The sequence below is a fragment of the Cyanistes caeruleus genome, chromosome 15 (genome assembly GCF_971803275.1).
Source record: "Cyanistes caeruleus chromosome 15, bCyaCae1.hap1.1, whole genome shotgun sequence".
NCBI lineage: Eukaryota > Metazoa > Chordata > Aves > Passeriformes > Paridae > Cyanistes > Cyanistes caeruleus.
This window is the reverse complement of record NC_141715.1, coordinates 11024971-11040934: the sequence shown is the minus strand read 5'-3', so window position 1 is coordinate 11040934 and position 15964 is coordinate 11024971. Positions and strand designations below refer to the sequence as shown.

The 15964-nt window shown below is 47.3% G+C and overlaps 1 protein-coding gene across 18 annotated transcripts in view; it reads left to right on the top strand.

Moving 5' to 3' along the window:
• The first annotated feature begins 7481 nt into the window (after positions 1 to 7481).
• Positions 7482 to 15964, top strand: part of SEPTIN8 (septin 8) — a 44821-nt gene continuing 36338 nt past the window's right edge. For 9 of the 18 annotated variants that reach the window (XR_015276774.1, XR_002867762.2, XM_086851972.1 and 6 more), the window contains exon 1: positions 7495 to 7748. Coding sequence is in view for 9 of the 18 variants with exons in the window: in XM_086851972.1 (XP_086708098.1) it covers positions 7719 to 7748 (30 nt within the window). In the remaining 9 variants the exon portion in view is untranslated. Of the gene's footprint in view, positions 7749 to 15964 lie in introns of all 18 variants that reach the window. The other 9 variants (XM_086851979.1, XM_086851977.1, XM_086851978.1 and 6 more) reach the window with 7 other exon arrangements.

Genomic DNA, 15964 nt, shown 5'->3' with positions numbered 1-15964 from the left:
TAGCACACCTCCTATTACTGCCTTTGCACATGGCCTGAACAGCAATTTTGCCCTTGCTAAAGCAGCCACTTCAGCAGTGTTCTGCAGTGCTCTATAGCTCATGGCATTGCCTGCCCTACGTAGAGAGCTAAAAATGACCCTGCATCCAAATACTAATTGCTGTGCCTTGCTTTCACTGTTCAGATCCTTACTAGAATCCCTTGCAGGTATAAGAAAATCTCAGCAGTCTGTGATTTTTGCATTGCAAACTTTCAGCTATACCCTAGGATTATAGTTGATATCTGCAGATGAGAGCGAGGAGGAGGGAAATGATTCAGAAGAACAAGCTCTTATAAAAAGCATTTTCTTATGTTACAAATGCTAAGGGAGATGTTGCTCCAGTTGCTTGAATTGGTTCAAGCATGGGGCAGGGAGCAGGGGGCATCTCAAGATCACTGCACTCTGTCCCTGTCTCCACAGCATCACACTCCTGCAGCCCTGTATCCTTGGAGACCCACAAGGGTGCTGTCACATCCCACCTGTCTTATCCCCAGCTCAGCACCATTCCTGCAGAGGGATCTCCCTGCACCAGGCTCCCAGGACACCTCACTGCTCTGCACACATACAGCCAAGCCTCTCTGAGCACTTGTATTGGGTCAAGGTCCAAAAAGAGGGGAGTTACTGAGACTGCTCCCCTCTGCAGATCCTGGCATTCCCCACTGCAGCAGAGCAGAAGGACACACTGACAGGAGGTCACAGAAGAGGAGACAGGATGTTTACATATGCATCTCATGCCATGCAAAGTCTGAACTCGTTGCTGTGGTTTAACTGCTGTGACACAATGACTTCTTTGCCCAGGTAATGCCTTCAGCCACCTGTCCCACACAGTCTCTTCATGGACAACACATGACACATGGTTGTGGCTCATTTTCACAATCTTTCAGTGGGTGTCAGTGATCTAACACATTAACCTCCTATGCTAGGTATAATAAAGAAGAAAACAACACTTCTGGCTAATCATGTGTACCAGTTCCAGACCACACACACCCTGTTTGCCAACCTTTCCCTTTAGCTGTTGATGCCTTTTGGTTACCCACCATTCAGGATTAGTACCAAGTATCAGGGGACTAGCTCTCAATGAGCTCCTCTTAGTCTGCTGAGTGCTGGTCACACTGACCAGATTATGGAGCAGAAATTAAATGCTTTGAATGAATTTTATTAATATAGATAATAAAACCCTGGAACATTATTGGTGTTATATTCATCAGTAATCCAAAATTTCCAGCCTTAAAAAAGCATGAGAAGCGTCACCAAAAACCTACAAAGCAAGTATTTCTTGTTGGGCTATTTACAGAATACTGTGGGCTGCTTCGTAGGAGATCTCAAGCTAACTGTCTTGATATTTTTCATTTACTGGCTGCGACAAAAACAACATACAGAAGCCCATGATTAGATTAATTTACTACTACTTTTTTAAACACAGATATTGCAGTTTGTTATTTCTGCATCATAGGCTGTAGAAAGCTGGCCTCTATTTATAACCATGTGACTGATGAGTGTTAGTTACCTTTCCTACGAAGAAGTTTCCTAAACTCAAATTATCATTATTACAGTGAAGTGAACTGCATAGTGAGCCTGGGAGCTTTTCCCACCCCCTCAGCGGAGGGAGGTGAAGGTTATATGACTGTAATTATCCACAAAACCACACAAAACCAGGAAATAAAGTGGGAGATCAAGCACAATATCTAGTCAAAGCAAAGAAGTTTCTACTGCCCAAAAGTGAAGGAAATGGTACCCTAGGTCTTGCTCTTTCCTGCATGATATTCTCAGAGCCACAGGGAAGATGAGATTCCAGGCTGGAAGCAAAAGAGGGAGAAAAGGGAAAGGTGAAGGATAGTCCCAGTCAGACAGGATGCTGCTGCTTTGCAGAAAGGCAAAGCTTAGCTGCTAATGACTACAGCTGGGACTTTTATCTCAAGGAAAACTTGTTTTCCTCCAAAATTAAATCAGGGTTCCCAGAATAAATAGGATGACAAAGCCCATGATTTCCCACTTTTCTTGTTGATATTTTCATGTTAAACAAAGACCACACATAGTGAGGGAAAATAGCTCTTTGTTCCATGGAGAAATGCAGTAAACTTCCATAGATAAACAATTGAGCAAAAGTCTGTGAAGGGGTGGCAAGGGGAAGGGGGAGGATGGGAAGGGGAGATTATTTACACATAAAGGCATTTTCTCATTAATGAGAAGGATTCAGCTCTAACTCAAGGACCTCAGTAACCAGTTCAAAAGATGAAGTTTCTTAACAGCAGACATTCAAACATAGTTTTCTGTGTATCTCAGAGTCTGTGTTTATTAAATACTGCTCACACAGATGAAGCAAGGATTCATCCCAAGCATCCTGTTTTTCAGATGGTGCCTGCGAACCTGATGGGATTTTAGCAAGGTAATGCAAACCTGGTGTGAGGTTCAGTGTGGTAATAGAATCATCAACTCATAGAATGATTTGGGTTGGAAGCGACCTTAAAGCTCACAGCCTCCCTGCATAGGTATGGACACCTTCCACTAGACCAGGTTGTTCCAAGCCCCATCCAGCCCGGCCCTGAGCACTTCCAGGGATGGGTCTGCTCTAGACAGCCTGTGCCAGGGCCTCATCACCCTCACAGGAAGGAGTTCTCTTCTAATAGCTAATCTAAATCTATCCTCTACTGCACGTTAGCATTAGGCAGCAGGGAAATTTGGGGTCTGTTTCTGTATGGAAATGGACCTGCAGCTCCTATTGACTTCCAGCTTAGAAAGACAGCACTTCTGTAAAAATGCCTTATGACCTCCATATATTGTCAGTATAACCAATGAAAGTTTAGTAAAGTGCTTGGTGGTGTTGATGCTAAAAAAGTGGCTATAAACCACTTGATTTCTAGTAACCCCCCAGGACACACAGTGAGAAATGAATAGTTATCCAAAAACTGCTTTCTCTGGCCTGTGTTGCAAACTCTGGAGATCTGTTTATCTGCACCACCTGGATTTAAAAATCAAGGATTTTATTCAGCCCTGAAAGTAGGAGCACTCCTCAAAAGGCCTTGGTCTTGCTTCTGTACTCATGTGGCAGGTGGAATGATCTCTTGCTTTCTGTGTCTGCCTACAAAGTGAAAGGGGATGTGTGATAGCATTTCTTTCTCTCCACTTTAATTGCATATACCTGTGCTCACAATGAGACGTAAAGCAGCTCCTGCTGATCCCCCCAACCATCAGAACTGTGCTGCTGCAACTCCACCATTCATGCAGAAAGGGGCATTTCCTCTGCTCTCCCCAGGAAAATTCCAGGGACACATTTGTGCCTCTCCAGTCCTTTGTGCTCTCTGGCTGAGGTCTACACCTGTGAAAAACCCACAGTTCATCTTAAATTTACTGTGGTTTTTGCAGGTTCAAATATTCCATGAAATTTAAAATCCTTGCAGGAGCATCCAGCACTATAATATAAATTTAATTACGGAGCTATTAGGAATAATTTGCATAACAATTAACAGTTAAGTCACCGAGTCACTTCTCTTGAAGCAGCTTTTCTTCAGCAGGGTTTCTCTTGATTTGGCATTAGAAATATTGTGCTTTTTGAAATAACAAGGTGATTAAAAGTAAATGTGAGATTTTCTACAGTGCTCTGCTGTTACAGAGATCTGCCCCACACTGATGGAAGCGCTGCTGGACAAAGGACTCCAGCTCCAGGAGGTCTGAGCAGCACAGCTCAGAGCCAGGAGGCAGCAATGTTGGCTCTTGATCTGTTGCAATGTCTCATAATGTCTCTTCCTTTGTGCTGTGAATCTTTGCATCTGACCGGCAGCTCACAGAAAACAGCAACTGTTTGGGAATGAAATGAATGAGAAGGAGGTGTCTTTACAAACAAATGGTGGGCCTGGTGATAGATAAGGCCAGACACAGAGAGGTGAAAGAAGCAATGGGGGGAATCATAAGTTCCATAGGAATTCCACTAACTGACAGACTGTTACCCACTCAAAACTGTGCTACATCTCTGGATATAAAGAAAAAGAACAGAGACACAAGGAAAAATAAAAAACAGGGGGGTATACATTAGAAGGGGGTATTAGGTATTTCAGAAGTCTGTACCTCTCAAGTACCTCAGCCAATGGGAAAGAGAGAGGGCAATGTGGCCGGGAAATTCGGATAAAAAGGAGGTTGCATCCTCTAAAAATGTTGAGACCCTAGGGGAAATGCCCCATGGCCTGAATAGAGTTACAGGGCTCCTCTGTCTCCTTTTCGGACATAAACTTCTGGTATTTGTAGATTAGTTTCACACTAATCCACAAGACTCCACTTTTGTGAGCCTTGTCTTGTTACATTGTGCACTTTATTGTAACAGAACAGGGCTCCTAATGAAACAAAGTCAATTTCTTCTCCAAAAGTTCCTGGCATTAGGGCATTTAGACATGTGTTAAGAGTTTCATATTATCTTAAATAAGGACTCGCAAAGCTGATAGAAAAGTAAAAAAGAAAAAAAAAAAAGGGGGGGGGGAACTTTCAGGTCTTTTTATCTGTTTATTTTTGCTTCTTTGTGATATACGAAAGCAGCCTGGAAAGTTAAGTATGCTTGTGCATTAACTGTTTGACTTGCATCTGTACATCAGAAACACCAGCTCTGAGCTTCCACATTTTTGCTGAGGGAGCCAGAGAGAACAGGAGAACCTTTGGGAATCAGCCAAAGAAACAAGGTGGTAAAATGAATGTCTGGTCTGCAGGAACACTTCACTAGCTAGGGGTAAATGAATAAAAGGTTCAGCAAGTTTATAATATTGCTTAGGCTTGGGTCCAGGTGCCAGGGACCAGCAGGACAGCTTTGATGTCCCTGGCAGCATTAAGAGCTTTGGCTGTGACAGCAAAAATCTTGGGGGTGGTTTTGGTAATTTTTGGTGAAAATAAATTAGCAGATGGTGTTCAGCAATGACCTTTTTAGAGAAGTACATTTTCAAAAACCTGTCTTTATCCACAACTAATACATGGATTAGCAGAATAAATTTTGTTGTGGGCAGTCTGCTTAGGAAAAACAGATAGATCTGCACTGGATCTATCTCAGAAAATGCCTTGAAATTGCTTAAAGGGAGAACACAACCTTCTTCCTAATCTCTGATCCTTCTAACCCTTGCCCTCCCCCTTCAATTACCTACATCTAAATTTATAACTTGTATGACTTCTCTTGTGCATAAGCACAGTGCCCTTCGAGAATGAACAGTGTTTCCCAGAGCTCCTGCAGCACTGTGCAGGTGGAACACAAAGAGGCTTGGGAAGAATCAAAGATGTGGAGATGTAAAATACAGACACCTGCTGTCACTCAGTGACTGCTCTATGGCTGGTGTGTGCACTGAGAGAGAAGCAGATGTAAGGATGGGCTTTGAGCAGCTCAGCTGAGCAGATGCTGCCTGAGAGAAAGGAGAGAGGGCTCTGTGAGTGCCCAAAGCTGCTGGGGGATTTCTATTGGGTCCTCAAAACTTGCACAGGAACTGCTCCATTTTTGTGCACACAATGCTTTTCTTTGACTCCTGTATGTAATGGTGAGAGGGACCAAGATGATTTTTATTTGTGCCTCAACATGTTACATTTTTATAGGGGCCGTACATATGTGGGCAGCCGTGTCCCAGGTGAGACATCTAGCAGCCAGTCAGGCCAGCAGAAAGGCTCCAGGATTGGACTGTGAGTGATCCCCCTCACTTGCCAGTGGGGAAAATAAAATGCCTGGATGCCCGTGAAGAATGCACGGGAAATTAAGCTGTTGGAGAAACCTTAGCACATAAAGGCAGCTCACTGTGACACATCAGGAGCCATTTTTGCTTTGGGTTTCTTGGAGGGATCATGGGCTCGCTTGGAGGGTCCTGGCCCTGCTCTCTCCCTCCTCCTGCCCTCCTCCGCTCCCCCGCCTTTTCTTCCCTGTGCTCCTGCCCATACCTGCTTCTCCCTGCTTCACCGTCTCCACGAACCATCTCACCACCGGGACGACCTCGTGCTCCGCTGCCTCCCCAATGAAGCTGGAATTCTGGAATTTCACTGCAGCCAGACGCTCCCGCCCGTGCTTCCCGGGCACAGCCGCCTCAGCCGCGGGCCTGCCCCCAGCCGGGCCCGCAGGCCGCAGCCGCGGCCCGCAGCGTGAGGCCGCTCCTCGCTGCCCCCGACCGCCGCCACCGCTGTTTGCTGCCCGCACCAACCTGCCGGACACACGGGCTTGGAGCCACCAGCCTGCCGCCGCCGCCTGCGCTCAGCCGCGGTGCCCCGGCCCTGGGGGCCTGCAGCCGCCCCAGGACAGCCGACGGAAGGAACAGGCAGCCTGCTCCTGTTTGAAAATCGCGCACAGGCCGTCACGGCAGCTGCGGACACAGACCCCGGCTTGCGAGCACACACGTTCCACTGCTGAGTTGATGCTGACAGTCGACCGGGGTTCTTGTGGTCACGCTGTCCCCGTCTTCTGCTTCCTTCTTCTTTTTCCCTCTCTACTCCTTTTCCTATCCCCCTTTAGTAAAAACACTTGCTCTTTTTTTATCAATAAACGGTTCTCAGATATAATACTGCTGCGTTCACGCTTTATTTTCGTCCGAGAAAGCTATCAAAAGAATCCTCTCCGAGTCCCCCTTTTATAGTGGAACGGGACAAGTGGTAGGAGGAATTATTTTCTTGGGGCGGGGTTCAAAATGACTCTCATGAGTCCCTTCGTCGCAGAGAGCATTTTAGGCAGAAGTATTTGGTCTCTTTGACCGAGCTCAGCTCTCCAAATCTGGAGGGGATTACTCCAAGAGAGAGGGTGAAGAGGAAAGTTAAGGACATAGCAGGGACAGAGGGGAAAGCCTGAGACAAAACCAGGGCAATGGAGAGATTAGCGGTGTAGGTCTGTTCTAGTGATGCAGCGGCACGATGGAGAGCACACATGGCTCTGGTGTGCTGTTCCCGGGTAGCTGCACTGCAGCAGAGGGCACCAGAAAGCAACAGAAGCCGCTCTATGCTAACAGCTCGTGAAATACCAATGTCTGCGCTAGAGACCGGCGGTGGCCTTGAATCTGTGCCTTAGGTGGGAAGGAACGATGAAGAAAGACCTCACAGCACTTCTGTTGCATACCTGAAATTAGCATGAATACAGGCAGCGTTAATGGCCGTGAGCTCTCGTGTCCCGGCTCAAACCCACGCTGTGGCTGCCACTTTGCTGTGGCTCCCGCGTGTTGCAGAGGCACCTCGGTGCAGAGGCACCCCTGCCCTGTGATGTCCTTGCCAGCACGCTGAACCATGGAGACCTTGCCGAGATAGGTCAGTGCCACCCCCTGCAGAGGCTCCCGGCCCTTCCGCAGCCACACTGTCCCGTTCTGAGGGCGCTCACAGCCCCCTTCTCCTGCCAGGGCCACCCGTGCCATGTGCTCGCCCGCAGAGCGGCGCCTGACCGCCGGCAGGGCTCGTGGGGGCCCGCCAGGGCAGCCCGCCCGCTGCCCCCTGCTCCCACTCCCCTCCGCGGCCGGGAGTCCCACCCCGAGGGCGGAGAGACCTCCCCGCCGGCCGAGGGAAGCTTGACCCCGGGCCTGCCCCTCCCCGGCGGTGCCCGTCCCCTCGGCTCCGCGGGTCCGGCGGCGGGCGGCGCCTGCGGCGGGCGGAGGGAGTTTCCAGGAAGTGGCCATATTGGATCCATTCAGCCGCAGCCACTCGCGGTGGGCAGCGACAGCCGCGCTCCTGCTGCCGGAGCCGCCTCAGCCCCGGCCATGGCCGCCACCGATCTGGAGCGCTTCTCGGTGAGCACCGCCCCGCTCTCGTACGCGCCTCTCCTCGACCGCACAACTTGGCTCCTCTTTGTCGCTCGGATGCGGGGGACTGACCCGGCGGGTGGTGGGTCCGGGACAGCGCGGGGGACGCAGTCGCTGCCCCCGCGGCACGGCGGGGGAGCTGGGGAGGGAGCGGGGCGATGCCGGTGCCCGCGGCTGCTGTGGGGAAAGTCCTTGCGGGAAGGTCCTTCGTCCGCGCCGTGGGCGGAGGGAACAGCGTCTGAAGGGTTCAGAGGCCTCGCAGCCTCCTCTGCTGCTGGAACCGGCACCGCCACGGTCGGGGACTGCTGCCGGGGCGTCCAGGATGCTTCTGAAGGGTGTCCGGGATCCGTGGGTCTGCAGGCATACATCACCCCGCAAAGACGGGCGGCAAGAAACGGGGTCAGAGCTTCCTAAACCCCAATTGTGTACATACCACCGGTATCCAAACACTCCTCAGTAGTAACTTAGAGGTGTGTGTATATAATACAGCGAGAGACACGCTGATTCAAACACGGGTAAAGCAAACCCTTGAGGCTGGCTGCTGTCTGAGCCCATGTATGAGGAATGCTGTACAGCAAATATGGAGCGTGACCTGTGCACTGCTGCCTCTCTGCAGTTCACATGTTGTATAACTGCTATCGGAAGTCAATCTGCCTAAAATCTGTCGGCCCAAAACTACTCTTTGTCTGCAGCTTGAATTTTTTGTTGTTGTCGGAAGGCTGTTCTCGGTAAACAGCTTAGTGTTGTGTCTTGTGCGCTCTCAGAGCTAAAAACATTTTTACCGCATTAAATAGCATAGCTCTGCAAAGTCAAAATAGTCTGGTGTGATATTACTAAATAAATGAGAACAGCAGTGGTGGCTGTCTGAATTATAGGCATGCGGTGTGAGCACAAACAAGTCCCTGCTACTGTTTTCTCTGTAAGCTACTTTTTGCCAAGGATCTCAAGCCCTGCTTCATTTCTTTGAATCCTGGCCCAAAACTTTCCAGCTCAGGAATGACTTTTCAAGACTAACTTAAAACTTGCATAAAGGAAAATTGAATTTGGGCTCTTATTTAAGAAAGCTAATGTTTCTAGGCTCTGGGAGTAGTAGATTAAGGTAAAGACAGTGGCAGAGAATGAAAACAGCAAGACCCTCTCACAGCAATTCTTTCTGCATTTGAATCATATAAAAATACTTCTGATGTTATTTTGGTGTGCTTGCTGTTGCCTGTGCAGGTTTTCATAGGTGTTACAGGAACCTAAAATAATGCCTAGTTCTGGAGAAAATTTAATTAATTAGCTTTTTTTGGTGTGGGTACTTGAATGCTTGGCATACTTTACTTACATCAGTACTCTGTCACTTTGATTTTAAAAAAAGAAAGGGGGGGGAAAAAAACCTCCTGAAGGTGCTTGGCTCTCATTTGGGCACCAAAGGGAAATGGCTGGGCTCCAGCATGGCTTGAGTGCCCAAATCCATTAGGAAGAAATCTGCTTGCTTTATGTAGGGAGCAGGGATGGGTTTATAGGGATCTGCAGGCACAGTAGGTCTAGTGATCTAATGATCTCAGTTTGCCTTTTGCCTGGAACCGTGGATCTGGCAGAGGTGGGTGGGAGAGCAACGTCTTGCTTCCATTTGATGTGGGGCAGATGTCTGTTCCAGCTGCTGTTTCCTTTACCCCAGCTTGCATCTCAGCTGTTGTTCCTCCAGCAGTATCATGGAAACCTCATGATTCAGGTGTTCTGAGTTGTTCTTTCTGCAAGGCTTACAGGTTTCTTGTTGCCATTTTATATCACTGTACCTCAGTTTCCTGAGCATAAAGTCTGCATGGGAGTAGCTTGTCACTGCCAAACAAAGGTGATGATAAAGTCACTCACTTTTACCAGCTGTTTCTATTTGCAGTAGGAAGTAATGCTGTAAAGGCCTCTGAAGTAGGGTTTTGATAGACAATAGGTCATGATTGGTGAAGCTATTTATAAGTGTCCAGCTGACACTGATATCCTGGAATGTAATGACCCTTAGGTTTGGATAATGTGTTTTGAAAACTCCCCAGATGCACGCTTCCCCTGTGCAGTCCTCCAGAGTGCCTCTGTCTCTAGCACAATAAAGTTCTCTTCAAGTGCTGCTGTTGGAAATGATCAACAAAAACAAATGAAAGGAAGCTTGCCCATGGAAAGCTGTCTCTGAGGCAGCAGGATCACACCAGTGGTGCTCAACACCACCTTTGTTTTTGTGGCTGTAGTGTTGTGAGAGGGATTTGCTTTAACCCCTGGAGACTGAAGTTTTCTGCTCATCTGCTCTGATAACCACAGCTATGTTCAGGGCTTGGGCTGCAGGCATCACTTCTGGAGATCCAGAGCTGCTCACCACCAGGGTGGAAGGAAAACTGATTAAGTTTGATTCATTTCTGAAATACTTTTATTTTTTAATTTTAATTAATTTAACTTTTAATAATTAATTTGAATTTAATGTAAGTTGTCATTAATTTTATTTAAAAATTGTAATTACAATTTAAAATTGTTATAAAATATCATTGAAGTTTGGAGCTTCTCCATTGCCTGGGCTGGCCAGTGCTGAGTTAGCACATGTGGTGACTGAGCTGGAGCAGACACTAGCAATATTAGTAAGGATGTTGGGATGTTGAGTGGGAAACCACCATGTGCAAGTGGAAGCTGAAAGGTGCTTGAAATGCAACAGGGAAATGCAGAAGCTCTGAAGGAGCTTGGAAAAGCTGGAAGGAGAAAAAGTGATAGAAAAGCAACTGGAGATACATAGGAAAATAAATGGGATGAGAAGTGAGACTGAGATTGCAAGACTTCTGCTTTCCCAAATATGTTGCTTTCTTCTCTCTTTTTAAAAACCTATTTGCCTCACAAATTGCTGTTGCTTAACTATCTGCACTAACCCCCAGCCTGACATGGAGGTGCAAAGGCAGTGGTCTCCAAACTGAGCAGTTCTGTGAGATGCAGCAAGTGCTCTCAATCTCAAGGTTGGGCTCAGATAAGAGTTTAACATGAAAAGCTAACTTTTGGCTGATTGCTCTGTGTGGCACCATGACTGACTGCACAGACAGGGATGTGTGAACATTGATGCCCAGGGCAGAGAGCACTGGATGCATGTACATGGCAGCATGTGAGCTGTGGGGATGGCTGGCTGTATGCAATCCTGAGATTTCCCTTCATGTAAGTGATTGACGGCTAGGCTGGCAGCTTTACAATAAATTAATGTCCCTTAGAAGATCTTGCAGAAAAAAACACCACTTTATACAGAGGAAAGTTGAAGAATAACTTATTTGCTGGAAGTAGATGATGAGATTTGCTTTGTCTCATCAAGTTGCTTGACTTGGGGAGGATATGGCAAGTTTGTCAGCTCTGTGTGTGAGCACTACCTGTTTACATATCACTGCCTTCCTATCACCTGCTCCCAGCTCTGTGGGAGGAAAGGAACCTTTTGGATGGTGTCTCTTCCTCCCACAGCTGCCTACATTGTGCCTTCATGTGTTGCTGCTGCTTTCTTTAAGCTCAGGGTTCAGTTAATAGCTGCACAAACCTAAACCCACTCTTCCCTGTAAGGGGCCAGTGTGATACTTTAGTCTGTGAAAGATGGGATTGAAGAGTGAGCTGAGAACGGCTCTGTTTCATGACCAGAAGTCTTATCACTGCAGGTCCTAAGCACAGGCTTACATCTTCTTCTAAATGAACTCTCAAGGAAAACCTTTCCATGGCTCAATTCCAGTGGAAAATGGGGTTGATTTGAATTCAGACATTCCCTCTCCTCTCTTTTTCACCCAAGCAGCTGGCACCATTTGGAAGTTCCAGGACTGAATCTCCTTGTCTGTTTCTGCTATTCAGTTATTTTACCTTTTGCCTGGAAAAATTCAAGTGGTCCCCCATGCAGTGTGGAGCACAAGTGACAGATTTTTCTCCAAGCTGGTAGCAGGCACCAGAAAGCCAATCCAGGAGGAGCAACCCTTTCCCTCCCTGCACTGGCCAGCTCTTCTGCCTGTAGCATATGCTTTTTTGGGAAGGAATGATGCAGAACATAGCCTTCCACTGGAGGGGACAAATTGGTGGTTGCTTCTCTGAACCCTGCATTCCTTCCCCTGGAATTTTGCCTGTCCTCACACAGGAAACCAGCTCTGACTGTCTCAACCACAGAATCAATTAACTCAACCACAGCCCATGGCAGTTAAACACTTATTTTCAGTGTATGCACAAATGTTGCCTAGAATAAGATTTCTTTTGTTTTTTTGTTTCTTTTGTTGTTTTTTTCTCTTCACCCCGCTGTGGTGCTGTCACTACTGGTGAATCCGGGGTGTCTCTTCCTCCTGCAGCAGAGATGCAACATGTTGTTCTGCGTGGGAGCTGCAGAGCTGCTCTGAACCACTCATAACTGCAGTGAGCATTAATGCAGTGGGTGGAAGGACGTGAGCTGGTGGAGGCTGAGGCTGTGTGTGCCCTCTGCATTGGCAAAACAAATGAGAGCATGAAGAATAACTCCCTTTCAGGAGGCCAGCACGGTGTCAGGGCTTGTTGTCTGTGCTGTGGTGGCAGCTGTCAGCCAGTCCCCAGCGTTGCTGGAAGGCCAGAAGCTCCCTAAATATTATCTTCTGTGGCAGAATACCAGTGCTGTCTCCAGCTGCGGGGAGAGGCACAGCCCTGTCTCTGAGTGTCCCCACTGTCCCCAGTCCTGTTGTCTCAAGGCACCACTGTGCAAGCCAAGGGCCCCATCACTGAGCTGTTTTTCTGTCTGCAGGAGCAACAGTCACATCTCCTTTCCTTCCCGTGCTCCTTTGACTTGGAGCTTGGGAGGGAGAGAAACAGGCAGGATGCTGAATTGGCACTGGGATTGTGCAATTAAGATAAGGAATTTGAGAGGCAGTAGGATTGAGGGGACGTGCAGGGCATAGGCACACTGCACACTTCATCCCACTTGTGTAGGGTAAGGGCATGTTTATAAGATTAGTTTTGATTATTCAGAATATTTTGAACACACTTCAGGCTGTGGATGGGAGAAGCTGCCCCTGTCTGTTTCAGATGCCCCTGTCTGTTTCAGACACTCTGTATGTGTAGCCTTTGGAAATAACATTATCGTGTCCTGTACTTGTTTTGTTGAGGTGGGCCTTGTGTTTATGCAGAATCTGCTTGTTTCTCCTCTTCCCCACATCTTCCTAGCTGCAGTGAGCTCTGGGCTTATATCTGAAGCTTTGCATTTGTATTCATGTATCATAAAAGTGTCAGACAGCTAAGAGAGCCCACCTCTTCTCCTGGAGCAGCCTAAGTGAGAAAAAAATTCCTGAAAGTGCTGTTTTCCTCAGCCCCAGCCATATGCTTTCCTTCCAGAGCCTCTTGTCTGGCATAAGCAGCCATGCTCACCTCCAGCTTGTGACGCTGGGATGCAGAAGGTAAACTCAGACAGGTAATCAGCATCCTCCAAATGGGGTGATGGGAGGCTTTCAGAGAAGAGTGGTGTCAGTGAGAACCACAGGGTTCTTGGATACAGCCCTAGTTGCTGCTCTTGGCTTGTGGCTGACCAGGTCAAGGCTGTGAAGGCACCGCTTTTAGATGTTCAGATTCCTTTGTGAAACCAAAAAGTGTCCGTCTCCCACACAAATGAAATTCCAGAGATGTCAGACAGCTCAAGCAAGGTTCCCATGGAGTGCCCTGTCTCAGGGCTCTTGCCCTCTCTGGCTGCATGGCCTCAAAACCAGACTGTCACAGGGAGCTGTGGAGCCAGAGAGCCTGAGCTGGGTTTCCATAGAAGGGTTGGGGCTCTCCCATCCTCACCTCACCATGGCATCAGATGCTGTGATGAGTCTGCGTTTTGTGTGCAGGGAAACATGTGGGAGTGCATCAAGTCCTCCACAGGCAGCCAGCGCTTCAGCTGGCTCTGGCTGTAACAGAGGCAGGACCCAGCCCTCAGCTTCTACTCAGCTGAGTTCATGTCTGCCTGCAAAGGACTGTACAGGCATGCCTGCAGCTGTGGCTGCTGTGGAGCATGTTCCCAGAATTGTGGTGATGCTGGAAAATGGAACCTTCCCGTGTCTGCCAGGATCTCTCAGGCAATCCTCAGGTCTGTTGCTGAGAGAGGAGACCATCCCCACTGTGTTGTGCAGTGTATGCATTCCTGGGGTGCCCAGAGTGTGGGGCAGCTGGGGCTAGAAGGGCACTGCCAGGTCTCTGGTCCAGATTCTGCTTACAGCAGCCTTCCATCCTGAGCCACACTGATCCTGGCTTTCAGCTCTGCCACAGGAAAATGCTGCTTATGCTGCCTAAGGAAGGCTGGCAGCTGGCCTCCCAGCAACATTCCCCTTCCCTTTCTCTGCAACAAAGGTGCTTCCAGCTCATATTCCTAAATATAGATCTATTCTGTATTTTCATACAGAACAAATAGTCCTTTTGGCTAATCTTTTTGCTGCGTGTGTATTTAGAATAGAGGTTTTCTTTTCCTTTTTTCCATTGCCTTGATTCTTCAGATTAAAGGTATTCTATGCTAATACACTTGGAGGCTTTCTGGAGGCATGTGTTAATAGAATATGTAGCAGTCAGCTTATTAGTATGATGACTCTGGTTTAGCCCTCAGAGGATCTGAGTTACTGTGGTATATTGTGGTATATTCTCTGTCTAGTATCTTCCAGGCATTATTCCAAGATGTGCAGTAGCTGGAAGATCTGTTTGTGGAGGTGCTGTGGGGTGGTTGCATAAAATGGGAAAAAGCATACAGTGGTGACCAAAAGCTCTCAGGCTCCCATTATATCTCTGTTCCCTTTTCTAAAAACATACTGGATAATAGCATTTATTGTAATTGGGCAATAAATTCTGGAAAGGTATGTGGGAATTAGCCATGTATATTTTAAGTGGTAACTAAAATAAATAATCTTGGTGACTGCTGTCCAGCATGGCTTGTTTGGCGTGATGGGGATCCAGATCTTTTTTCCCCCTCTTCAACACTTCTTTTAAACTGCTCCAAACCTTTTTCATTCCAGTCCTTAAGAGTAGGCACTCAGTTTATCTCCTGGCTTTGTCCCATAGCCACTTGTGTTTGCCAAGCGTCTCCTCTTCCTCATGGAAGGATGCTGGGAAACCAAAGAGATTCCTCAGCTCAGAGCCAGCTGAGTGTAAACTGGGAATGCATCCCTGCCTTGGGTGAACTTGGGGAAAGTCTGCGCTAGATAAGGCGCTAAGATTAGGCTCTTGACAGGGTTAATTGGGAAGTCCATTAAATGAAAAGCCTCAGCAGCTTCTGAATAAATTATTTTAAAAAGAAACTGACTAGGGCAGTGTTGGGTGGCATTGTTTGTCTGTATTTCAGGATATTTTTTTTCCAGTCTGTTTAATAGGTTTTATTTGTGTTTTGGACTTTGCTTGGTTTTGAATAGCTTATGGGGGATGGAATTCTCAGGCTGCTGAGAAGCTGAACTTTCTCATCCTTTAAGGTCATTTTGGAGGAAATGTCTTTCATTTTTGGTTCCACAGCTTTCTCTCTTTTAACCAACTTTCCTTATCCTCAAAGGCAGCTTTCACGTTTGCAAAATACTGTATACATAATGCCTGGTAAATCCTGCTTTGCTCCATTGTAAACTCTCATCCAGGACTTGTGATAGAGACAAAATGCCCATTTAATCCTCTCTTGATTAAGAAAGACCTCACAATTAATTAATTAGCCTTTATAATTGTTATGGGGAAATCACTAAATAGCAGTTTAAGAAAAATAAGCATGTGGAAATTTTGCTTATGGTGTAAAAAAGAGAGGAATTTAAACCATAAACAGTCTGTTTGTTTGCAGAATATTAAAACTGATGTTGCATTCACAGGTTGTGAATGCATCATCTTGGATGTGTGTGGTATAAGAAGATGAGAAGCTTTACTCTCCCTTGAGACTTGGCTTTGAGCATCAGGAAAAACTGATGTTTTAAACCCGTGTCATTTGATTCTGTAGATGTGTGTAGGATTTTTACTTTGTGTTCAGTGGTTTGTTGTGTTTTTTTGAAGGAAGAAAGGCTGCTAGGCTGAGGTGAAGCTGAAGGCAATGACCTCAGTTCAGCTGTGTGCTCACAAGTGTTGCAGGGAGCAGGCTGGTGCAGAAGGAGAACACGTGGAGTGTGCAGGTCCCTGCTCCTGGCTGGCTGCTGGGAGTGCCTGGCATCCGGCTGGTTGCTGGGATACAGCACAAGGTGTGTCACAGGAATCCTGATGCGTTTTGGCACCACTACCTTGGATACAGG